The sequence below is a fragment of the Panthera pardus genome, unplaced genomic scaffold (genome assembly GCF_024362965.1).
Source record: "Panthera pardus isolate Hobbes unplaced genomic scaffold, ASM2436296v1 HiC_scaffold_5, whole genome shotgun sequence".
Classification (NCBI taxonomy): Eukaryota; Metazoa; Chordata; class Mammalia; order Carnivora; family Felidae; genus Panthera; species Panthera pardus.
In genome coordinates, this window is record NW_026526980.1 from 12263200 (window position 1) to 12288303 (window position 25104).

General features: G+C 38.9%; 3 protein-coding genes across 7 annotated transcripts in view; 1 reads left to right on the forward strand and 2 right to left on the reverse strand.

Moving 5' to 3' along the window:
- Positions 1 to 1827, forward strand: part of LOC109255541 (acyl-coenzyme A synthetase ACSM4, mitochondrial) — a 20336-nt gene extending 18509 nt beyond the window's left edge. Inside the window, exons 12-13 of the mRNA XM_019430312.2 lie at positions 17 to 136; positions 1741 to 1827. Of these exons, the coding sequence (XP_019285857.1) occupies positions 17 to 136; positions 1741 to 1827 (207 nt within the window). The remainder of the gene's footprint in view (positions 1 to 16; positions 137 to 1740) is intronic.
- The window catches only part of THUMPD1 (THUMP domain containing 1), an 11443-nt gene extending 755 nt beyond the window's left edge, over positions 1 to 10688 (reverse strand). The window contains exons 1-4 of one of the 2 annotated variants that reach the window (XM_019430311.2): positions 10374 to 10688; positions 8886 to 9060; positions 7432 to 7680; positions 6434 to 6884 (exon numbers count right to left, since the gene is read on the reverse strand). In XM_019430311.2, the coding sequence (XP_019285856.1) occupies positions 6463 to 6884; positions 7432 to 7680; positions 8886 to 9060; positions 10374 to 10604 (1077 nt within the window). In that variant the 5' untranslated portion in view covers positions 10605 to 10688 and the 3' untranslated portion in view covers positions 6434 to 6462. Of the gene's footprint in view, positions 1 to 3037; positions 6885 to 7431; positions 7681 to 8885; positions 9061 to 10373 lie in introns of those variants that run through there. The other variant, XM_019430310.2, reaches the window with a different exon arrangement.
- An 810-nt stretch (positions 10689 to 11498) lies between these two features.
- ERI2 (ERI1 exoribonuclease family member 2) overlaps positions 11499 to 25104 on the reverse strand; it is a 65305-nt gene continuing 51699 nt past the window's right edge. For 2 of the 4 annotated variants that reach the window (XM_053894442.1, XM_053894440.1), the window contains 2 exons: positions 13279 to 13378; positions 11499 to 12039 (listed from right to left, as the gene is read on the reverse strand). Coding sequence is in view for 1 of the 4 variants with exons in the window: in XM_053894443.1 (XP_053750418.1) it covers positions 12023 to 12039 (17 nt within the window). In the remaining 3 variants the exon portion in view is untranslated. The remainder of the gene's footprint in view (positions 12040 to 13278; positions 13379 to 25104) is intronic. The other 2 variants (XM_053894443.1, XM_053894441.1) reach the window with 1 other exon arrangement.

The following is a 25104-nucleotide window of genomic DNA, read 5'->3' on the forward strand; positions in this document are numbered from 1 at the left end:
GACTTTTCTCCTGCAGGTAGTGAAAGCTTTTGTTGTCTTATCTGCACCCTTTAAATCATCCAACCCAGAGAAATTAACTCTTGAACTTCAGGATCATGTGAAAAAATCAACTGCACCTTACAAATATCCAAGAAAGGCAAGTATTTTTGCCCAAAAGTTAATGTATTACCAAACAAGGGTCTAAGGGAGTAAGTACATAGAGTTTATTAGCTTGTGACTTTATGTTTGCTCAGTATGTAAGCAGAGGATACCTATTTCAACTTGTTTTGCCCTAACAATTTTGCTTTAGAAAATTTATTTTCAAATATTTGATAAACTAGCTTTGATCAACTCTGCAATACTGAGTAACTACTAAGGATCCTTATAAGACTAATCAGTCCCATTCCATGAGAAAAAAAAATACTGGCAAATTGATTTTAAAAAACACCTGGGCACACCTGGGTGACTTGGTCAGTTAAGCATCCTATTCTTGATTTCAGCTCAAGTCATTATCTCAGCTCAAGTCATGATCTCACAGTTATGAGATAGAGCCCCAAGGCTCCATGTTGAGCATGGAACCTACTTGGGATTCTCTCTCTCCCTTTCTTTCTGCCCCTCCCCGTTTCGTGCTCTCTCTCTCTCAAATAAACTTTAAAAAATGTTTTTAAAAAATGAAAACAGCACCTAATTCAACAATCGTGGCACTCTTGATCCATAATACCCTTACAAAGTCAAAGCACAGGGCTTTAGTATCAAACTGACCAAACATAAGGCTTAGAAAAATATATATATATACTATCCAAAGAAACTGTGGAATCTTTCCAGAAACCTTCTTCTTCAAGGGAGGATTTAAGAATAATTCTATATATGGGTGCCTGGGTGGCTCAGGCGGTTGGGCATCTGCCTTCAGCCCAGGTCATGATCCCGCACTTTGTGGATTTGAGACCTGCGTCAGGTTCTGTGCTGACAGCTTGGAGCCTGGAGCCTGCCTCAAATTCTGTGTGTGTCTCTCTCTCTGCCCCTCCCCTGCTTGCACTCTATCTCCCCAAAATAAATATTTTTTTAAAATTTTAATAAAAAAATAATTCTATATAAAAACATAGAGATGGCACTGCAACTTCCTTCCTTCTCATCCCAGAATACTATTGGTTGATATTGATCCTTAACATGAGAATTCCATGTCAATTGGTATTTCAACCAAAAGGTAGTTAACTTTAAGAATAGTTACATTTTCTCCATTAAATTTACTAAATCCATGGCAGTTGATTTTCAGAAATGTTATTTGAGAAAATTTTAAAATACAATAGTTACATCTTGAGGAAGGGAAACGAAGAGGATTTACCATGGACATAAGGGGAAAATTGTGTGTACTCAAAATTCTCTCTCAAAAATCTCCCTCAGAAACTGCAGGACCCAGTTCTTAAAAGCCCAAACCCCAAGAATTAACTTGTTTCCTTGTGCATTTAGGTGTGGCCTCTATTTCCCTGGGGTAGTGGAGGCCTAGGTCCAGTTGAACTTAGGAGTAAAGGAATTATTATATTCTTCTGACGAAGCACACAGCCTTTGCACTAAAAACCCATGATGGAGCTCCATTGTCAACTTTACTATATAAACACAAGAATTTCAATGAGCTTGGTGGGCTAAGACAACCCCTAGACTCAAACTCCATGCTAGAGTTGCATGAAAGCTTTCCCTATTGTACTGACAGCTGGGATTGTCAAAATGGAATCAAGTGTCTCATAATCTGTTTCTGTTAATTAGGTGGAATTTGTTCCAGAACTCCCAAAGACAATCACTGGGAAAATCAAACGCAACGTTTTGAGAGACCATGAATGGGGTAGAACATAGCCTGATAAGAGACGATGGCATTAAGTTGTTAATAGGGCTGCTTTTAGTCCTTGCTTCCTAACAATTTAGTGATTAGTCTCTTAAAATGCTGAAGATTTTTCCTGGTTGAAAAACTCAATTTTTTGTTTTGCAATTAGCCAAAAAATAAATGAAAATCTAAAAACATTTGGGAAGAAAACTGTTATAATGACCAAACTGACAAAGGCAATGATTTTAATGATTTGCAAGGGTTTAAAATAGCAAATAATTACTTAGAAAAGCACAGTGGACATTGAATTATCTTGTGAATGATTAAGCCAAAATAAAGATTAGAACTATTCTAAAAGTTCAAGACTGAATTTCTTCAAGGTGCCTGGGTGGTTCAGTTGGTTGAGCATCCAACTTCGGCTCAGGTCATGGTCTCGCAGTTAGTTCTAGCCCCACATTGGGCTCTCTGCTGTCAATGTGGAGCCCACTTTGATCCTCTGTCCCCCATTCTCTCTGCCCCTCCCCTGCTCATGCTCTCTCTCAAAAATAAATAAATCTAAAAATAATAATTTCTAAGACCTTATTAGTTCTTTAACATATTAATATTTTATAATATTAATTTAATTTTATTAGTTTATATTTTAATATTAATATTAAAATAAGGAATATAAATAATAAGTGCATTTAATTGACTACTGTATTACTATACCTCCTTTTGAAGCAAATTCGCTGTAAAATATCTAAAGTTTGGATTACTTAAGAGTAATTATTCAAGAGCAATTATTAAATGTTTTATATCCTTTTTATATAATCATTTATAAAAACGATTTATATTTTAGGACAATGTATAATTTGACATAAAAACATCTTTTATGAGGTATCTATTATAAATCAAGAGATTTATGGGGCACCTAGGTGGCTAGGTCGGTTAAGCATCCGACTTCAGCTCAGGCCATTATCTCACCATTCATGAGTTTGAGCACCACAGCCCTGCGTTGGGCTCTGTGCTGACAGCTCAGAGCCCAGAGCCTGCTTCAGATTCTGGGTCTCCCTCTCTCTCTGCCCCTGCCCTGCTCACACTCTGTCTCTCTCTCTCAAAAAAAATAAACATAAAAAAAAAATTATATATATATATATATATTATACATATGTATGTGTACACACACACACACACACACACACACACATAAATCAAGAGATTTACTAAGAGGCAGAAAGAAAGAAAAAGCACAGAACACCAATCTTTAGGGAACAAATTTATTTTGATTTTTCTGAAAATATCAGAAACTATGAAAAACAAGCTAAATATCTGGCCATAACAAAAGCAAAATACAAATAAAAAGAACATTTAGAAATCATGTTTAACCTTAAACAAACACGTCTCAAAATACCAAGTATAACACCCTATCCTCCACAAAGCAAAACAAATTTACTAAACCACAACACTGGAGTTTTTTTTAGCCGACATAACTTAAAAACAAAAACAAAAATTAAATGGAAAAAAAAAAACAACACTCAATATCCACCCTGGAATCTTGTCACTTATAAAACAACATGCTCAAAAGTCAGTGACAATAAAGTTATGAAACCTGAAAATGCATCAATGAATGAAATCAGATTCCAACAGAACACAGTGCTTTACAGCTGGAAAGAATAGCTTTTGTCGCAGGTCTTACCAAATAAAAATAAATACAAGAGGATTAAAAACAAACTACTAAATCAAAATCTTTCTGTAGAGTAGCAGCTTTCACAAAGTAAAAGGAACCCAGTTCCACAAACTTGGATGTTCTGTAAGCATATGGCCAATTTTATTCCCAGAGTCCCAAAGTCTTGCACTATCAAAATAAAAGTGTCTTTGTCTTGGAGCAAGTCTGATGAAGGCACCAAAATCCTATCCTCCGTGACAGTTAAAATGCTCTGATCATCCTTTTAAAATGATCTCAACCTATTAAGAGTTAACACTCTAAATATCTAAAGATCTAGAAGGACTTGCAGCCTCATCTGCATTACCAAGGTCCAATCTATAGTCTTTTCCCCTCCCTAATCCTTCTAGTCTGGTTTACCAAGCAGGACCACTAGTTTAGGAGGATAAAAATACATTACCACATTCCCTGGCCATTAAACAGACATAGACGTTGGTGCAGGAAGACTCAACATTTATAATACTTAGGAACTTTTTAAAACTTAAAAATAAACCCATCTAAAAGTGAATTTCACAGCCTCTTAATATTTATTTTCAACCTGGACTTCTTATGCAGCCCTCTTTGGTGAGTCTCTTCCAGTTTTTTCAGTAGTTTTACCCTGGGGGAAACCTTGAAAAAACTTTCAAATTAAGTTTCATGGCATGTGAGTGTCAGCACTAAGGATACTCTTACTTCACAGAAATCCTGAACTATCAGACGATGACTCAGAGTTCTTTCTCTTCTCCTGGACAAAACCTCAGGCTGAGATTCAGAGAAGGGATTTCCCACCTAGTCATAAACAGGTGTTGAGAAAAGGAGGGGAAAGGCTATTTGGTTTTGCAGTTCTTCACAGAGAGTTTTAGTTAAGGCCTCAGACTCATTGCTATCTTTTCTTCACTCTCATGCCCAAGTGGGTGTGGAAACATTTCAAGAGTTCCTTTGGCGATGTGACTGTTCCAACGAGTCAGTTCCTATCAATCCAAGAATCTTATCACTTTTAAGAAAATACATTTTCTCCAGGACCTTGCAGGAACTTGTTTGTTCATGTGATTAAAAAAAAAAAAAAAAAAAAAAAAGTCTGCTAAATAGACTAGTGTCTTAGCCATCCTTCATCTCCAAAGCACTCTGCAAAATCTGGCCTAGTATTTTCTTGTAAGTACTCTGGCAATTGACCTTTCAACTCAAATATCCTGTTGAGAACTCTTCTGACAAGCCACTGGATTTCTGTATGTAGATTTATGTGCTCTTTGTTCAGATTTGAGCTTTATTTATTTTTAAACATTCCTGCATAAATGGGTCTTTAATAAAGTTAACCATTTCTGCAGCATTATCCAGAACTTTCTTCATTTCAACTCCAAGCGTTTTATATCAGCACCTCTCTGGGAAGAAAGCAGTGTGCTATAACATGAATGTCAACATTTCCTTTTACCAGAATGAGGCAAAACTGGTCATGGAGCCAAGGATGAGCACCAGGAGTAGAGATGACAGACCTTCAGTCTTCAGTTATAAAGACCCATTAAATTTATATTGCCTTTGTTTTGAGAGGCTCCTCGCAGCAGAACAAGCTTTCTTGAATTTCGTCATCATTCACCAACCTTACCAAGGCTATAGTAGGACAAATATTCATGGAATCTGTTGACTCATCAACCCAGACAGAGAAGCGGCTGCTTTTCAGTTAATTACCCAAACCTCTTTAGTATCAGGAGACATAAATCAATTTATTAAACTGAAAGTGAAGGCTTTTCAATTTCTTATACTGCTTCTTGCCCTCACATTTTAATGTTATATTGGTATTATTACATTGGTATTATTATTATATTATTAAATTTTTCTAATATAATGCTGCTACTAAAATTTTGCTTTTTAAACCTTTTACTGAATGTGATTTTTTGTTTTTTTAAGATTTTTTTTTTAAGCAATCTCTACACCCAACAGGGGGCTCAAACCTACAACCCCGAGATCAAGGGTCACATGCTCTACGAACTGAGCCAGTCAGGTGCCCCTGAATATGACTTTTTTAAACAAAGTTTACTGTTTTGATATTCCAGATGCCATTTAAAATAATCAACATCTTTACTTATCAAATGGCTATCATTTATAGTTACAATTGCTAGAGCAAATGCTAGGTTTGTAAGTTGCATTCCACAATGTACAATGGAAGACAACAGCTTGGATTGTAAATCCATAAGATCACTGAAAAGCAGCTTTCACTGTAAAGAAAGAATCTGTGTCCCTTGTTGCACTGGCATACCAAAGTATCACAGAAGACTAATTCTTCATCACTAACCTCAACAGAAATGTCTGTATTTCTATGCCTAGAATGGTCCTCTTCTATCTTACACCATGACCTCAAAAATTGCAGCACTGGAACATCAGATTTGTTTAACAAATGTTAATAAAATATAAAATCTGCCATAATAACTAAGAGTTACAAAGTAACTCTAAGAATCACAAAAAAATACAAAAACTTCACAAAAAACAATTCGCTTCTCACCTAGAAGACCCATGTTTTTGCAATGTTTACAACAAAGTGACAGGGGACAGATGAGTTGCAACATGTAAAAATTCCTTCCTTAGAATGATACTTTCCCTAGGAGTGTCTCTTACAGAGTTTGTTTACTCCAGTAAGTTAGATGGCAGTGGAGAAAGGGAGGCTGGGGAAAGTAATCACGAGGGAGAGCCCAACATTATCCTCCTGTCACCCTCCCCTCCATGCAAGTGCTCACCAATTATCCACAGTTTCTCCCAGCTAAGCAAAATTCACATAAGCCAAACTGCACCCTGGCACATGGGGCTGAAAAGATCTCCAACATAACTGTTAATGGAGCTGCTCAATCACTGTTCACTATTTTGAGTACAGCATTATGCAACATACAAAGTTCAAAACTTGTATTTTCAGTCACAATTTTATACAGAATCCTACCAACATCTCACCAAATGCCACCAGAGAAACCTACCTGAAACATCAAATGATTTTTTTTTTTCTCTATGAGAGGTCATTTTCATTTGGCTCAGATCCTTCTGTGACTTGACTTTCAAGTTCAGGATTAGCTCCTCCCTCACTCGCCACCTGTGTCTCAGATCTTGGTTTTGTCTGCCCCAGCTCCTCATTATTTTCTGGTACCACTTGCTGGTTATTTTTTCCTTCTGCTGGGTCATTTTGATTTGATTTGTCACCAGATTCCAATTTAGCTTCTTTCCCATTTCCTGCTTGTGCTGGCTGCTTTGGGTTAAGCTGTGATGGGTCCTTAGCACTCTTAACCACCTCCTGGAGATTATATTTTCTGAACAACATGTAATCTGTCACAACACTCAGGCAACAGACAGCTTTAATGATTTCTACTACCACTGTGTACTGTGGATTGGTAAGATCCACTTTATTTTCCGAGTTGAGGCTGCCTACTATTCCTGTAACAAAAAGAATAGGGAAACGCTTAGAGGGAGAATGGTACCATGAAGCTTGACAGATACAAACACAATCTTTCATCTTTCCATTTGGGACTTGTTAAAAGCAATATACATACTAGTCTATGCTTCTACATGGACCTCAGTCAAACTCTGTGAACTCTTTCAATAAATAAATACAAATAAAATCCTGAAATATTTAATCAGAGTAATTTTTTTTCCAAAGAAAATTCAATCTTGATTTGGAAGATTTAATATCTAACTACCAGAAAGTCTCATATCCAAGTCTGTTAGGTCTGATATTATTTTAAGGACTTTTTTTTTTTTTTTTTTAAGTAATCTCTGTCCCCAATGTGGGGCTCGAGCTCACAACCCTGAGATCAAGAGTCACATGCTCTACCAGCTGAGCCAACCATGCGCCCTTATTTTAAGGACATTTTAATATACTTGCTTTATATCCAAAAATATAAGCCTTAAATCTTAAAAAAAAATTCCTGAAAACAAGTATTTACTATTACATACGAACGTAAAATCACTAAAAGAAACATACCTGCCAATTCTTTGATAACTTCTTCTCTATTCATGTGGCTGTTATTTCGAGATTTATATACAATCTGAAATGTCCCTTTGTTTGGAGCTTTAAACCAGGGTTCCAAAAATGTTTCTGCATATTTTTTCATGTCTTCTAAGAAAGCCTTGCATGTGCCCGAAATAGGTAACATTCGTAGAATAACCCGAGTCTTCTTCTTCTTGGTTTTATACATATCCTGAAGAATATGATGTACCAATTTCTCAGGTTCTGAAAGAAAAGAAAAAAATCGGCAAAAAAAAGAACAAGAATATAAGCTCTCAGACATTTTAAAACCTCTTCAAACTGTCCAAAATGAATTTTCATTGTCAGCAACCTACATCAACAGTATAGTAGAAGAAATTATCACGATGAACATTAATAAGTCTAATCAAACAGTTTTTCCAACTTTCTTCACTGCCTATGATTACTACTATATCTAATATGTTAACTCTTCAGCATTACTACTGCTTTCACTAAAAACAACGGTTCATGAAGACACTGGAGTTAACATTTTTGTGATGTCTGACTTGTCCAAACAAGACCATATTGTTTTCCTATAACAAGAGCAACTACCAACATATTGTTATTAAACAGCAGTGTTTTTTGTTTTTTTTTTACAATAATAAACAAAACAAAATCTGCAAGTCACTTTACAAGATTTAATTCAGGGGTGTCTGGGTGGCTCAGCAGGTGAAGCATCTGACTCTTGATTTCAACTCAGGGCATGATCTCACTCTCATGGGATCGAGCCCTGTCTGGGGCTCTGAGTTGAGCATGGAGCCTGCTTAGGATTCTCTCTTTCCATCTCTCCCTGCCCCTTCCCTACTCACTCTCTCCAAATATAAATAAACTTAAAAACCACACATTCAACTCATCCATTGATCAAATTTGTACAAAAATCCAGATCTCAGAACTCAGAGGAGCCCCAAGACCATGAATTACACAAAATCCTCATATGATCCTTAGGCCACATCCTGACGACATACAAGTCTATTTGGGGCTACTCAGTGTTTTCAATACTTTTAAATTAGTTAACTACATTAAAAAATCTACAAACTTCTCCAGATTTCCACCTTCTTTTCAAAAATCAAAAGACCTGGCCCTATTAGGACTACATTCCAGATGGCTAAAGTCATTCCAAATTGGCTGGAGCTGAATAGCAGCTGCTTCTTTTAGACAGAACATGTACTCTTGTTTCACCTAAAGTTACACGCAAAGAAAGTGGCAAAGCCAGGTTTCCACTCTTAAGCCAATGTTATGTTCACCACACCATTCTACCTTTCCATATCCTTAGTGCTAAAACAGTGTGAAGAAGATCAATCAAATTATTAACTGAGCCGTGACCATGAAGCCACTTTTTAGGCAGTGTTCGCTAAGACAAGGTGATGTCTAGATATTATAGGCTCAATAATCTTAAGGCTTATTAGACACACCTATCCCAAGTGTCCTGATGAAGACTACGTTATTTGCTCCACTCTCCACTGATTGAAATCTTCTTAGCTTCATCTCCGTAGATGCTTTAATGTCACCAACTTCTTTCTTCAAGGCAGCCTCCACATCATCATCTTCTCCCTCACTTCCAGAGGGCTGCTGATCTTTGTCTGTAAACTGCATAAAATTAATGAGCAAAAATGCCAAAACAGCTCATGTTAAAAGCTATAACTATATATTTATGTGAAACCTCCAGTGGCAGATGGATCAATACTGACAATAAAGCTTTTTATTAAGAAACTGACACATCACTCCCTACAAAATGTACAGGAAAAAGGAAGTTCCTTCAGACTGGGGTACATATAATTTGAAAATGCTTTCAAAAACATCTTGACACTCTGGGACACAGGGAAATGTGCTCACCAAATGAATTACTTCAAGGTAAACCTTAAATCCCATCACTAGATATCTTTGTACCTAATGAGACAGTCTCCTTTTGGTGAGATTAGACCAACCTGTTATGGCATTAAAAACCCTTATTTCTATTCTACTAAGGAAGAGGGAACAAAAATAGTTTGAGAATTTGCTCAAGACACCAGTGGAGACAGGACACTAACTTGTTGCCTAGTTCTCTGCCCCACCAATGGAGTTTCCCAGTCAGGCACCAGTAATAATTATACCCATTTATGGAACCTTTATTATTTATCAGGATGTATTTATATACATAAGCAACTTGTCAGCCAACATCAAATATACTATCATTTATTCTTTTTTATCTAGCTCAGCAGAATTAAATAATATACCCATGCCGCAGATCTAGTAAATAACAGTACTTGAATCCAAATCCCCTCTGTATTATCTATCCTCCCCCTTTTAATTAATTGAGGTGTTTCTGTATTAGTCCAGATCTTATGCCAATAATATAAAGATTTCCAAACTGTGTTGAGACAATTAGATCTTAGATGGAATTGGTACAAAAATGTTTGCTTTTTAAAATGTATTTACACGTGCATTTGAGAAATAACTAGCACTAGTACTAAACCCACTATTTCAGACACAATGCTTAGGACAATTATTACAACCATGGCGTAAAGATGGTGGTAAGATATATAAAAACTATGACGACCAATGAAGTTTCCCCTGTGAATTTGGACCGTTTACTTAACCTACTTGAGATCCAGTATCCTCGTGAATATTACTTCACAAGTCTACCGTAAGAAATAAACGTTTCTTTGGGGGCTTCAGAAACACAACACGTGGATCTCAGAAGCAATCTATAAACAGGAGCCCCTGTGATTAATAATGGATAAAACCCCTCAAATGGGCAAGCTTTTCAAGCACGCGACCCGGCAGCGATCTACAACTCAGACTCCGCGAGAAGGCGGGAACACAGACCAGGCCACAAAACTCGCGCACGCGTAGAAGACAGCCGGCCTTCCTGCATTCCTTTCTTTTCTCATAGGCCCGCTTACCCTCTCTGGGGCTCGTACCTTTTCCGGCCCGTACATGTCGTCGCCGTATTCGTTGAGCAGACTGTAGGCCTCCTCCACGCACTTGCGCTCGTTCATGTTGCAGGTAATGAGAATGCCCTGTAGCCCGGGTTCCAGCTGCCGTGGCCCACCGCCGTCGCAGCGCCGCGCCCGCTTGGCCTGCACATACTGAGCTTTCCCTTTGCGCTTTCCACCGCTAGACTGAGGAGGCTGCTGGACGGGGGCCGCCATGGCGCGTGAGAACCAAGGCTAGCGAGAAACAGCTTTCTCCTCTAATCCCGGCTTCTTCACCTCTACTGACGCCAGCTGCTTTCGTCATGTGTGTGCGACGGCCTCTCTTAGTCCCGCCTCCCACGTTTCATTCCGTGCTGCGCCGGGTCCTAAAGCCGGCAGGTGGCCGGCTGTGGAATGGTGGTGCGAGGCCCGCCCTTGGAGAGAGTGGACAGGCACTTTTTTTTTCTTCTTTGAGATGGGGGAGGGACAGAGAGAGGGGAAGACAGAGAAACCGTAGAAGGCTGTGCGCTGTCAGGGTTCAACCCACAAAGGGTGACATTATGATCTCAGCCCAAGTCGGAAGTTCAACCGACTGAGCCACTGAGGCGCCCTTGATGGGCACCTCTTACTGCTCACTATCCAAAAGCCAGGGCTTCCTGGGGAATTGGCCTGGATGGAGCGGGTTTGTAAATTTACATGCTGGCCTCCAGCCGGATGTAGACCATGCTTGTAAAGAACTGTTTTGTTTACCATTCATAGTCATTGATTCATTCTGGTAATATTTATTAAGTACCCATGCACTAGTTATTGACCTAAGTACTAAGGTTGAGACCATTAGCAAAGACAGACACACTTCATACTCACGTTGCCCTTATAGGCCAGTGTTTCTTAGAAGTCAATGTTTCTTCCAAACCACCCTACTTATTTTTTGCTCCTTTTGAAATGTGCATATGCAATGGACTTGACTTTAGCACTCCTGTTGGAGAACCCCAGAGGTACAAATAAAGAACGCAAAGTATAAGAAACTCATTGAAGTCAGAGAGTTGATTATCAGAATAAGAAATATAAAATACAGGGAAACTTGGCCAAACTTCTTTTTTTAAATTACTTTTTTAATGTTTATTTTTGAGAGAGAGAGACAGAGTGCAATCGGGGGAGGGGCAGAGAGAGAGAGGGAGAGGGAGACACAGAATCTGAAGCAGGCTGCAGACTCTGAGCTGTCAGCACAGAGCTCCACGTGAGGCTCAAACTTGCGAACCATGAGATCATGACCTGAGCTGAAGTCCAGCGCTTAACCGACTGAGCCACCCAGGTGCTCCTGCCAAACTTCTTAACATTGAATTGTCACTATTCATACCCAAGATTCATATTCATACCCAAGATATTGTCCATATCAATTTCTTAACACAACTTTTGTTTGACGCTGATGTCATAACAAGTGATAGTAACATTTTGGTGAATTATTGTTCCGATTGTAGTTGGTCTGGACAGGAAATCACATCCTCACTTCTGAACAAAATCATGAAGAGCCAAAAGAAGGTTTGTCCTTTGTTGCCCTAGGAAGAATTAGCGAATCCAGTGACCCAGAAATGTAGATTGTTATAGAAAGTCAGGAATAAAGAACTTATTTATTGTAAGGCCTTCATCTCTCAGATTCACATTCTTGTGACACCTATGAAAAAGTAATTCTGATATGAAATAATAGTCTAGAATAGTCCATATACATATAAAAGAATTTTCACTACTAGGAAAATTATTCATCTTCTTTTCTCCAATTAAATATACCTTGCTATTTTCTTTTCTTCATATCTGTCCCCTAAAATGTTTATGAACCCACTCATTAAACTGGATAGATAAGCAATCCCTTCAGAGTTAACATCATAATATTCCCCATACCCTAAAGTCAGGAGTCCATCTCCTTATACTTCATGCAATTAAAAGTCAACTTGAGGTGGCTCCAACTCAAGTCAACTTGAGGTTAAGCATCCAACTTTGGCTCAAGTCATGATCTGTTAGTGGGGTTTGAGCCTGGTGTCAGGGTCTGCACTGACAGAGCAGAGCCTGATTGGGATTCTCTCTCTCTCTCCCTCTCTCTCTGTTCCCCCCCCCCCACCTCAAAATAAATAAACATTAAAAAAAAATCAACTTGAACTTCATAAATCCCTTATGTTGGTGTTCCACCTATGACAGTATATTGCTTTGGTAAGCAATGCAGGAGTACTGTGCTTTTTATTGACCTAGATATTTCAATCTCACATTCCGAGATTTACTTGTAATGTATGAAACAACAAAATACTAAGAAGAGGAAAAGTAATTATCCTGATGTTGAACTTCATGGTTAACTGGGTTTTTTCTTGGTATATGTAAATATATATGTATATGTATGTATAGTTGTATATATACATATATGTATATAAAGATGTGTGTGTGTGTGTGTGTGTGTGTGTGTGTGTGTGTGTGTGTGTGTATAACCTTATCTTCCCTTAGGTTCTTTTGCTTAAATTACTAATATTAATACTAGAGTTCCTGATTAGTACTAGGTGTTAACTGTCCCATTCCACACTGTAGAGTAGGACAAATGGAAAAAATTCATTTCCCTTTTAGGGTGCTCCCTCTGGCCAAATATGGAGGCAATTTCATAAGAAATGGAATCCTTGAGGAAGTGATTTCCAATATGTCTTCTTTAATACTATTATCCTAGGGATGAAGGCAGAGAAATAAGCAGATTCTATCACCAGTGGGAAAACTGGGCTGGAATACATATCATGATCACCTATAACTACTTCCTTGTTAGTTTTTGTCTACCTTATGGTTAACATTTGTTGTTTTTGTTTGCTCAATAAATGAACCCCCTTTTGGGGAGGAGGTGTAATCCATCATTGGATGAGTCTGAGTGGAAGGCAGGGCCCACCTTGCATCATGGAAGCTTGACATGTCAGGTATCCCTTTTTCCCACTCTGTAATGTGAGCACATCACCTCAGCTTCATCAATTGGATGCATCTGTGAGGGACTGAGAATTGGAAGCAAATGTGTAAAGAGGAGTGCCCATTTAGAGTTCATCTAACCAATGGCAGTGGCATTCCAAATCCAGTATCATCAGCTTTGCAGCCACTCCAGAAGTAGTGGCAGTACTAGACTTTTCAGAACATTGATGCTAGTTCTAGCCTCCTCACTCCCCCAGTCATCCTTGGTTCTTCTGACCCTGGATCTACCACTATTTCCAAAAATTTTGTCATCATCTTATTTTTTGCTTTCACCTATATAATCAGCATAGCCTTTACTTTTGACAATGGAGATTGCATAGCATAGATTTCTGGAGGTCCTCAGTTGATTGTGAAGAACAGTGGCATTGCTGTGGTGTTCAGAAGCATAAAGAGAGCTGACTCAAACTTGTTTTTACTTTTGTTTTCATCCTTGGTGCCTGCCATAATGCCGGATCCATATTAGGTGCTCAAAAAATATTATTGAACATTTGAACTCAACCCCAAGAAATGGTCAGTAAAGGAAAAAGGTTAAGACCAATGCTATTAAGAAGGGAAGTATACCAAGTCCAGATCCCATTAAGCCCCACCAGAGGAGCAAGAAAAGAAGCTAGGAATTAAGAGAGAGATTTCCCTGGTAGTGCTGGAAACACATTTGTATGAAATTTCAATTTGTGTGAACTTTCACCTCCTTAGGTTACCAGTCATGGTCAGAGGTCTGGTGTCTATCATTGGGCACCAAGGGCTCTGTGATGTGGCTTGTAAACCCCTCTTCTGGCTCCTGTATACCAAGTGGTTTTTTTGTTTTGTTTTGTTTTAAGAAAAGGAATGTCGGCATTATAGAAAAATCACTTAATACCCTGTGCAGCGGATAATGTGGGTTTGGAATAAGTACTATGAGGAATTTGCCTTTTATTCTAATTAACCTAATTCTAATTCGCTTCACATATTCATGAGGTCTTCAGCCCAGAAAGGGAAGAATGATGTAAGACATTCTAAATTCTCTTTCTCTTCCTTTCAAAGTTACTGCCATTTAGCTTCTACTTGTATGTTCAGTACAGAATCCATCCTTGCCCCGAACACAGGTAGGAAACACTCTTAGATTTTGTTCCTGTTCTGACCACACTATCCATCCAGGATTTCCTGCCTTATTCTCTTGTTACCCAGCATTTTCAGATAATAGATGTCTTAACACTGAACCCTGGTCACCTGCTGATTTGATTTCTCTACACCTGCCACCTTCAGAGTTGATAATATGTATATGATCATGGGCCCAAATTCTAAAGTAAAACTGTGTTTAAATCCCAGTTCTGCCATGTTCTGGCTGTGGAACTTCAAGCAAGTGAGAAGCTGAATTTCCTCATTATATTAAAAAAACAAAACAACAACAACGTTTAAATGGGGATAATAATAATACCTATTTTCCGGGTTACTAGGAAAACTCATTAAGATAGGCATGACAAGTGCTTAGTTCATAGTCACTGTTCAGTCAATGTGGACTTGTTCATAGTCACTGTTGAGTCAGTGTGGACTTAAAAACAGCTGGTTTGGGGCTCAGTTGTGACTCAGTGATGTCTAGTATTTTTATTTATTTATTTTTTAATTTTAGAGATTGAGAGAGTATGAGCCGGAGAGAGGAGTGGGGGGCGGGCGGAGAGAGAGAATCTCAAGCAGGCTTCATGCTCAGCATGGAGCCCGACACAGCCCAACACAGGGCTCAATCCCATGACCCTGGGATCATGACCTGAGCCAACACTCAACCAACTGAGCCACCCAGGTGTCCCTAGTATTTTTTATATTAGTATCCATTCCCCAACCCAGTCCCCTAAATGCATTATTTGTCCCCTAATGTCTTATCTCCATGTGTCACTTATTGAAAGCTAAATTTAATCCTTTGAGGAAGGAGGCCAGAAGGGAAAGAAACTTTAAATATAGTTAACTTAATATCGCATATTATAAAATAAGATAAAATACGTAACACCTTACCTCTGCCAACTGGCTCCTGCCTCACATTTGATTGAATGACACCCCAGGTCTTTCATTGGCTCTGTGCCCACAGCACTTGTGCCACACTTGCACTTTTATCACACCTACAAGCTGCATAAGAAACGTGCCCAACAGCCTGAGTTCCACAATGGAACCTGACTCTGAAGCCATGTGAACTTGGTCTATCCCTGGAGAAGCCACATTTGGTCTAGCCGTTTGTTCCTACCTGCATCCTCACTTAGCCCTGCTGGGTGTCCTGAACTCCTGATCCCAGCCCCTCCCCGCCCCCGCCGCCAGTGTGCTTCATCCCACCACTGCTAGAGTCTAATTTTGACAGGTAAGGCAAATTTGGCATTTTATGGATGTTGGTTCTTGAGAGAAAAAGTGAATAAATCTTCCCTCCAATTTTCTTCTCCAATTTTACACTCTATACATGCATGAGTCTTCTTAAAACTTTTCATGAGGTTTCACAGGTACTATCTTCCTGCTTCTCTGAGATTTGGTTGAATAATCTATGTTTAAATTTCATTGTTTTACTATATAGCTCTACTTTTTTAAGTACTTGTAGGTCCTCCTCCTGCTTCTTACTTCCACTTTTGTCAGTGCTCCTAAGAATGAATCCCTAATGGTGGAGTCTCAGACAGTTCAACAAGTTAGAAATACATCCATTTGGAACTGAAATCATCTGTGAACTGCACACTCCACCAAGGCATAACAATAGTATTGGATAAAGTACTAATGCAAGAAGTATAAATTTCAGAGTAGGTACGGCACATGCTTAATAGTCCAGGATGACAGAGGCTTAGAGGATCTTTCAGCACAGATGAGGCCTAAATAAGAATCTACATGAGTAGTCAGGTTGAATCATTTATATTTAAGTTAAAAATTGGAGGGAAGTTGGGGCCCCTGGGTGGCTCAGTCGGTTAAGCGTCCGACTTCGGCTCAGGTCATGATCTCACGGTCCGTGAGTTCGAGCCCCGCGTCGGGCTCTGTGCTGACAGCTCAGAGCCTGGAGCCTGTTTCAGATTCTGTGTCTCCCTCTCTCTGACCCTCCCCCGTTCATGCTCTGTCTCTCTCTGTCTCAAAAATAAATAAACATTAAAAAAAATTTTTTTTTAAATTGGAGGGAAGTCAATGAGAATATGGCATTCAATGTGTAGATGAACAAATAGACAAACTGATTAAGAACATACATTGAGAGTCGCAGTCTTGTGTTTAAATACTGATTCCACCCCTTTGCTACCTCTATGACCTTGGGCAAATAAACTGCTCTAACCTCATGCTCCTCATCTATAAAATGGGAATAGCTATAATATATACCTTATAGGAAGTTATGAGTATTGAATAAAAATAATTCATGGTAATCACATAAAAATATTCAATAAATGTTAGCTACTGCTGTTTTGTCATGGCTGTTGCTAATTGGAAGGTTTGGTAAGATTAATTTTTAAGCAAACAAGAGTTGAGGTGAAGACCCAGGCTTTTTCTGTTGCTCAGTTTGCTCTGAGGTGTCTCCAGTTACTCCTTACTGATTTCCAGTACTCAAGATAAGCCTTATTTTATCTAAATGGGTTAATATGGAAAGATCTACAAGATACATTGGAAAATGAAGGGAAAAAAAGTGAGGTATGGGTAGTATGAACTGATTCATGTTTTAAAAGGGAATAATTAAGTGCATAAATATGTGTGTATATATACATATGTGACATGTATGCATACATATATGTGTACATACATATGTATATATACATATGTGACACATATTTATACATACATATGTGACTGTATACACATAACCTATACATTTCACATATGTATGTTTTCATCCTACATGTATATAAAAATGGTGCTTAGTAAGAGTTCAGGTGTCTCTTCACATTTCTCAACTAAAGCCCAAAGCTAAGGATTAAGAGGCATTATGTCCCTGCCCTTTCCATTCTAAAGAGAACTGTCAAAAAAGACTAAGAGGGGAGCCTGGGTGGCTCAGTTGGTTAAGAATCTGACTCTTGATTTCAGCTCAGGTCATGATCTCAGTTTGTGAGTTCGAGCCCCATGTTGGGCTCTGCACTGACAATGCGGAGCCTGCTTGACATTGTCTCTCTCTGTCTCTCTCTGTCTCTCTCTCTCTGTCTCTCTCTCTCTCTCTCTCCCTCTCTCTCAAAATAAATAAACTAAAAAAAAAAAAAAAAAAAAAAGACTAAGTTTTGTAACTCTCTCCAGGTTTGTGAAAAGGTGGCTCAACTGGTCCTGCTACACTGAGAGCACTCTGCTTTTGGGCCTAAATCAGAAACTTGGGGATGGGAAAGAAGATAGTACTTTCACACCCTTTGCTGAGAGGGACACTAAGGGAATCCATTATAAAGGTTAGTGGTTCCTGGAAGGAGACTGGCATCGCATTACTGGGATGATGTCCCCTTCTGCCTGACCAAGTATGGAAATAAGCCAGAAAGAGAAGTAGAGACACATGGCAGAGCACAGAGAGTGAGGTGGGTGGAAAGACAACACAGCAGAGGCCTGCAGCCTGAGACAAGGTGTTCTAAAAATGTGTGAGTATCTTCTGTGCCAAGTGGACTCCCAGGAGATACCTAGGCTTGAACAGCCAGGCCCAACAGAGGATTAAAGTCTTAGCCAGCATGGTAAACCCTCTTCTCTTAATCTTTTTTTCCTTAACTCTGACAGTAGAGTGTCTAGAGGTTAGATAAGAGGGGGAAGGTATATGAGATGCAGACAAGCTACATGTCTGTATTCTAGATACTAGAGTGGGAGGAGTGCAGAAGGGTGGCTAGTCCTGTCCACTGCTGGTCCCAAGAAGCACAGAGCAAGTCTGTGCTAGGGAGAGGGGAACAGGTGCAATGTACATTGAGTCTGTGATTAATATGTGTTTTTATTTTTGAGGGGGGTGGGGCAGAGAGGGAAAGAGAGAGAATGTGAGTGGTGGCAGAGAGAATCCCAAGCAGGTTCCACACTGTCAGCACAGAGCCTGATGTGGAGCTCAATCTCACACACATTGAGATCATGACCTGAGCCAAAATCAAGAGTCAGACATTTAACCGACTGAGCCACCCAGGCACCTCTGTGATTAACATTTTTAAGTGGACAAACTTATAACTAAAAGTGATTGTGAATTGTGGGATCATCCCAGCAAGTCACTAAGGGATAGAAAAGGGATATTGGATACAGCAGGTGTGGGGGGACAGAAATTGGGAGAAAAACTAAAGTTGATTTAAGACTTATTTGAAAAACTAGTTGCATATATATTCCACCCACTTCCCTATACACACATACACCCTTGTTTTGCAACACATTTAGTAACTACTTTATATCATTCTGTATCTTTCATTTTTATCCATATGCAGACATTATTTTTATATTATTTTTATATTAATATATATTTTATATTATTTTATATTAATAAATATATTTTATATTAATATATATTTTATATTATTTTTATATTAAGCTATCACTTTCCAGCTCCCTGGAAGTGAGGGTGGAGCCACTGAAATGTAGGCAGAAGTGGTGCATGTTTCTAGGCCTAAATTCATATGAGATCCTCTACAAATGTCTCTCTCTGCTCTTTGCTCTGGCTCTTGCTCTTCTGCTTTTCTACTGTCTGATTGCAGAGGATCCAGCACACAGCTCTTAGAGGAGGGCTGAGGGAGAATGGAGCCCATGAATATAAGTCACTGTGTCACTGTGAATATAAGTCACACTGAGTCACTGTGTGGAGTGGAGCTAACCAGGAAAGCCCAGCAACACAGAACTTTCACATTAGACTTCAGCCTCTGAGCTTTACCTTGGTTTGTTTCTACTGCATAACATAGCACCCTTTGAACAATACACTGGCAATCTAGAGTTTGTTCAGAACGTCTTTATTCTTCTTGTTAGAGTCTTACTGTCCACAGAGATTATGAACACTGTCCTTCAGATAAATTAATAAAACAGCTCATAACAAGGTGAAGAGAACATAGGTTTTGAAGTAAGACCTGATTGGAAAGCCCAGCTTTGTTATTTTCTTTTAGACTCAGAGGGAAATCCTGGACCAGTGGCCAGCTTTCTGTTTTCTTGCCAGGACACATGAAATGCCTCTTGCTCCCTCCTTACAAAATGTACATAGAATTAAAATTCTTGTCTGTAAGTAGTTAACAAAATAGTTGACACAGTTATATAAACCTCTGTCCTCTTTCCTGTAGAACAGGTTTTGAAAGTGTTTTTATTTTTGAAGGGGATTATATTTCAGTTGGGTACTAGAGAAGAAAACCTGATTCCTTTCCAGAGAAAATGGGAATCTTCATGAAATAATGGATATGGGAAATGATTGTCAAAAGCTGCATTAGGTGAGGGGCACATGGGTACTCATTTGGTTAAGCATCCAACTCTTTTTTTTAAATTTTTATTTATTTATTTTGAGAGAGAGAGAGTGCATGTGTGCAGGGGAGTGGCAGATAGAAAAGCAGAGAGAGAGAATCCAAGCAGGCTCTGTCAGTGCAGAGCCAGATGCAGGGCTTGATCTCAAGAACAGTGAGATCATGACCTGAGCTGAAATTAAGAGGCAGACACTTAACCAACTCAGCCACCTGGGTGCCCTGTGCCCTCTTGAAATCTCAGCTCAGGTCCTGATCTCAGGGTTGTGAGTTCAAGCCCTGTACTGGGCTCCATGCTGGGCGTGGAGCCTACTTAAAAACAAAAACCAAAAACTATATGAGGTGAAAAGCTGATGGAACCTTGGATGGGTCAGGCTGATACCTTAACATCAAAAAAGGCAAGCCAACTAGACATTATGTTTCCCAAGATGTCATGCAATAGTAATTACACAATACTCTTCATGTAATCCTTTTGCTAAATATTGATCTGGCCTCTAGATATATTAGTTTACAGAAATAAAGGGACAGAAAAATAGGTTAAATTCAGCCACAGGGTTGAATACTCAAAATGAATTAAATGATAGGATGTTTAGGTTTATTTCGAAGTAATGCAAGGAGAGGGAGTGGTGGGCAGGGATATAAATGAAATAAGACTGGCCATGTGTTGACAATCGTTGGAGCAGAGTGACAGATACACAGGAGTTTATTATACTATTCTAGCTATTGGTATATATGGTTGAAATTTTCCACAATGAGGGACAAAGAGAAAGAGAATAAGGAAGTAAAAACTACAAGTTGTATATAAATTTTGCTATAAAAAGAAATGAAGAGGTGGAAGAGGAAAAATATCCCAAGATACTTAAAAATTTTTTAATGTTTATTTATTTATTTATTTATTTATTTATTTATTTATTTATTTATTTTGAAGGAGAGAGAGACAGAGCGTCACCAGGGGAGGAGCAGAGAGAGAGGGAGACACAGAACCCAAAGCAGGCTCTAGGATCCAAGCTATCAGCACAGAGCCTGACGCAGGGCTTGAACCCATGAACCAGGAGATCATGACTTGAGCCAAAGTCGGACGCTCAACCAAGTGAGCCACCCAGGCATCCCCTAAGATATTTTTTTTCTGTATTGTAAGTCTTTTTTCTTTCTTTATTATTTTTTTATATATGAAATTTATTGACAAATTGGTTTCCATACAACACCCAGTGCTCATCCCAAAAGATGCCCTCTTCAATGCCCACCCCCTACCCTTCCCTCCCTCCCACCCCCCCATCAACCCTCAGTTTGTTCTCAGTTTTTAAGAGTCTCTTATGGCTTGGCTGTCTCCCACTCTAACCTCATTTTTTTTCCCTTCCCCTCCCCCATGGGTTTCTGTTAAGTTTCTCAGGATCCACATAAAAGTGAAAACATATGGTATCTGTCTTTCTCTGCCTTACTTATTTCACTTAGCATCACATTCTCCAGTTCCATCCACGTTGCTACAAAGGACCATATTTCATTCTTTCTCATTGCCATGTAGTACTCCATTGTGTATATAAACCACAATTTCTTTATCCATTCATCAGTTGATGGACATGTAGGCTTTTTCCACAATTTGGCTATTGTTGAGAGTGCTGCTATAAACATTGGGGTACAAGTGCCCCTACGCATCAGCACTCCTGTATCCCTTTGCACTTCCTAGCAGTGCTACTGCTGGGTCATAGGGTAGGTCTATTTTTAATTTTTTGAGGAACCTCCACACTGTTTTCCAGAGCGGCTGCACCAGTTTGCATTCCCACCAACAGTGCAAGAGGGTTCCCGTTTCTCCACATCCTCTCCAGCATCTATAGTCTCCTGATTTGTTCATTTTGGCCACTCTGACTGGCGTAAGGTGATATCTGAGTGTGATTTTGATTTGTATTTCCCTGATGAGGAGCGACGTTGAGCATTTTTCATGTGCCTGTTGGCCATCTGGATGTCTTCTTTAGAGAAGTGTCTATTCATGTTTTCTGTCCATTTCTTCACTGGATTATTTGTTTTTTCGGGTGTGGAGTTTGGTGATTTCTTTATAGATTTTGGATACTAGCCCTTTGTTGGATATGTCATTTGCAAATATCTTTTCCCATTCCGTTGGTTGCCTTTTAGTTTTGTTGATTGTTTCCTTTGCAGTGCAGAAGCTTTTTATCTTCATGAGGTCCCAACAGTTGATTTTTGCTTTTAATTCCCTTGCCTTTGGGGATGTGTCAAGTAAAAAATTGCTGCGGCTGAGGTTAGAGAGGTCTTTTCCTGCTTTCTCCTCTAGGGTTTTGATGTTTTCCTGTCTCACATTCAGGTCCTTTATCCATTTTGAGTTTGTTTTTGTGAATGGTGTAAGACAGGGGTCTAGTTTCATTCTTCTACATGTTGCTGTCCAGTTCTCCCAGCACCATTTGTTAAAGAGACTGTCTTTCTTCCATTGGATATTCTTTCCTGCTTTGTCAAAGATGAGTTGGCCATACATTTGTGGGTCTAGTTCTGGGGTTTCTATTCTATTCCATTGGTCTATGTGTCTGTTTTTGTGCCAATACCATGCTGTCTTGATGATTACAGCTTTGTAGTAGAGGCAAAAGTCTGGGATTGTGATACCTCCTGCTTTGGTCTTCTTCTTCAAAATTACTTTGGCTATTCGGGGCCTTTTGTGGTTCCATATGAATTTTAGGATTGCTTGTTCTAGCTTCGAGAAGAATGCTGGTGCAATTTTGATTGGGATTGCATTGAATGTGTAGATAGCTTTGGGTAGTATTGACATTTTAACAATATTTATTCTTCCAATCCATGAGCACGGAATGTTTTTCCATTTCTTTATATCTTCTTCAATTTCCTTCCTAAGCTTTCTATAGTTTTCAGCATACAGATCTTTTACATCTTTGGTTAGATTTATTCCTAGGTATTGTATGCTTCTTGGTGCAATTGTGAATGGGATCAATTTCTTTATTTGTCTTTCTGTTGCTTCATTATTAGTGTATGAGAATGCAACTGATTTCTGTACATTGATTTTGTATCCTGCAACTTTGTTGAATTCATGTATCAGTTCTAGCAGACTTTTCGTGGAGTCTTTCGGGTTCTCCATGTATATTATCATGTCATCTGCAAAAAGTGAAAGCTTGACTTCATCTTTGCCAATTTTGATGCCTTTGATTTCCTTTTGTTGTCTGATTGCCGATGCTAGCACTTCCAACACTATGTTAAACAACAGCCATGAGAGTGGACATCCCTGTTGTGTTCCTGATCTCAGGGGGAAAGCTCTCAGTTTTTCCCCACTGAAGATGATATTAGCTGTGGGCTTTTCTTTTTTTTTTTTTTAATTTTTTTTTAATGTTTATTTATTTTTGAGACAGAGAGAGACAGAGCATGAACAGGGGAGGAGCAGAGAGAGAGGGAGACACAGAATCTGAAAGAGGCTCCAGGCTCTGAGCTGTCAGCACAGAGCCCAACGCAGGACTCGAACTCACGGACTGTGAGATCATGACCTGAGCCGAAGTCGGACGCTTAACCGACTGAGCCACCCAGGCGCCCCAGCTGTGGGCTTTTCATAAATGGCTTTTATGATGTTTAAGTATGTTCCTTCTATCCCAACTTTCTTGAGGGTTTTTATTAAGAAAGAATGCGAATTTTGTCAAATGCTTTTTCTGCATCGATTGACAGGATCACATGGTTCTTATCTTTTCTTTTATTAATGTGTTGCATCACGTTGATTGATTTGCAAATGTTGAACCAGCCCTGCATCCCAGAAATGAATCCCACTTGATCATGGTGAATAATTCTTTTTATAAGCTGTTGAATTCAATTTGCTAGTATCTTATTGAGAATTTTTGCATCCATATTCATCAGAGATATTGGCCTGTACTTTTTCTTTACTGGGTCTCTGTCTGGTTTAGGAATCAAAGTAATGCTGGCTTCATAGAATGAGTCTGGAAGTTTTCCTTCCCTTTCTATTTCTTGGAATAGCTTGAGAAGGATAGGTATTATCTCTGCTTTAAATGTCTGGTAGAATTCCCCAGGGAAGCCATCTGGTCCTGGACTCTTATTTGTTGGGAGACTTTCGATAACTGATTCAATTTCTTCGCTGGTTATGGGTCTGTTCAAGCTTTCTATTTCTTCCTGTTTGAGGTTTGGAAGTGTGTGGGTGTTTAGGAATTTGTCCATTTCTTCCAGGTTGTCCAGTTTGTTGGCATATAATTTTTCATAGTATTCCCTGATAATTGCTTGTATTTCTGAGGGATTGGTTGTAATAATTCCATTTTCATTCATGATTTTATCTATTTGGGTCATCTCCCTTTTCTTTTTGAGAAGCCTGGCTAGAGGTTTACTAATTGTGTTTATTTTTTCAAAAAACCAACTCTTGGTTTCATTGATCTGCTCTACAGTTTTTTAAGATTCTATATTGTTTATTTCTGCTCTGATCTTTATTATTTCTCTTCTTCTACTGGGTTTAAGGTGTCTTTGCTTCTCTGCTTCTATTTCCTTTAGGTGTGCTGTTAGATTTTGTATTTGGGATTTTTCTTGTTTCTTGAGATAGGCCTGGATTGCAACGTATTTTTCTCTCAGGACTGCCTTTGCTGCATCCCAAAGCATTTGGATTGTTGTATTTTCATTTTCATTTGTTTCCATATATTTTTTTAATTTCTTCTCTAATTGCCTGGTTGACCCATTCATTCTTTAGTAGGGTGTTCTTTAACCTCCATGCTTTTGGAGGTTTTCCAGACTTTTTCCTGTGGTTGATTTCAAGCTTCATCGCATTGTGGTCCAAAAGTATGCATGATATGATCTCAATTCTTGTATACTTATGAAGCGCTGTTTTGTGACCCAGTATGTGATCTATCTTGGAGAATGTTCCATGTGCACTCGAGAAGAAAATATATTCTGTTGCTTTGAGATGCAGAGTTCTAAATATATCTGTCAAGTCCATCTGATCCAATGTATCATTCAGGGCCCTTGTTTCTTTATTGATCATGTGTCTAGATGATCTATCCATTGTTGTAAATGGGGTATTAAAGTCCCCTGCAATTACCACATTCTTATCAATAAGGTTGCTTGTGTTTGTGAGTAATTGTTTTATATATTTGGGGGCTCCTGTATTTGGCGCATAGACATTTATAATTGTTAGTTCTTCTTGATGGATAGACCCTGTAATTATTATATAGTGCCCTTCTTTATCTCTTGTTACAGCCTTTAATTTAAAGTCTAGTTTGTCTGACATAAGTATGGCTACTCCAGCTTTCTTTTGACTTCCAGTAGCATGATAAATAGTTTCCATCCCCTCACTTTCAATCTGAAAGTGTCCTCAGGTCTAAAGTGAGTCTCTTGTAGACAGCAAATAGATGGGTCTTGTTTTTTTATCCATTCTGATACCCTATGTCTTTTGGTTGGTGCATTTAGTCCAT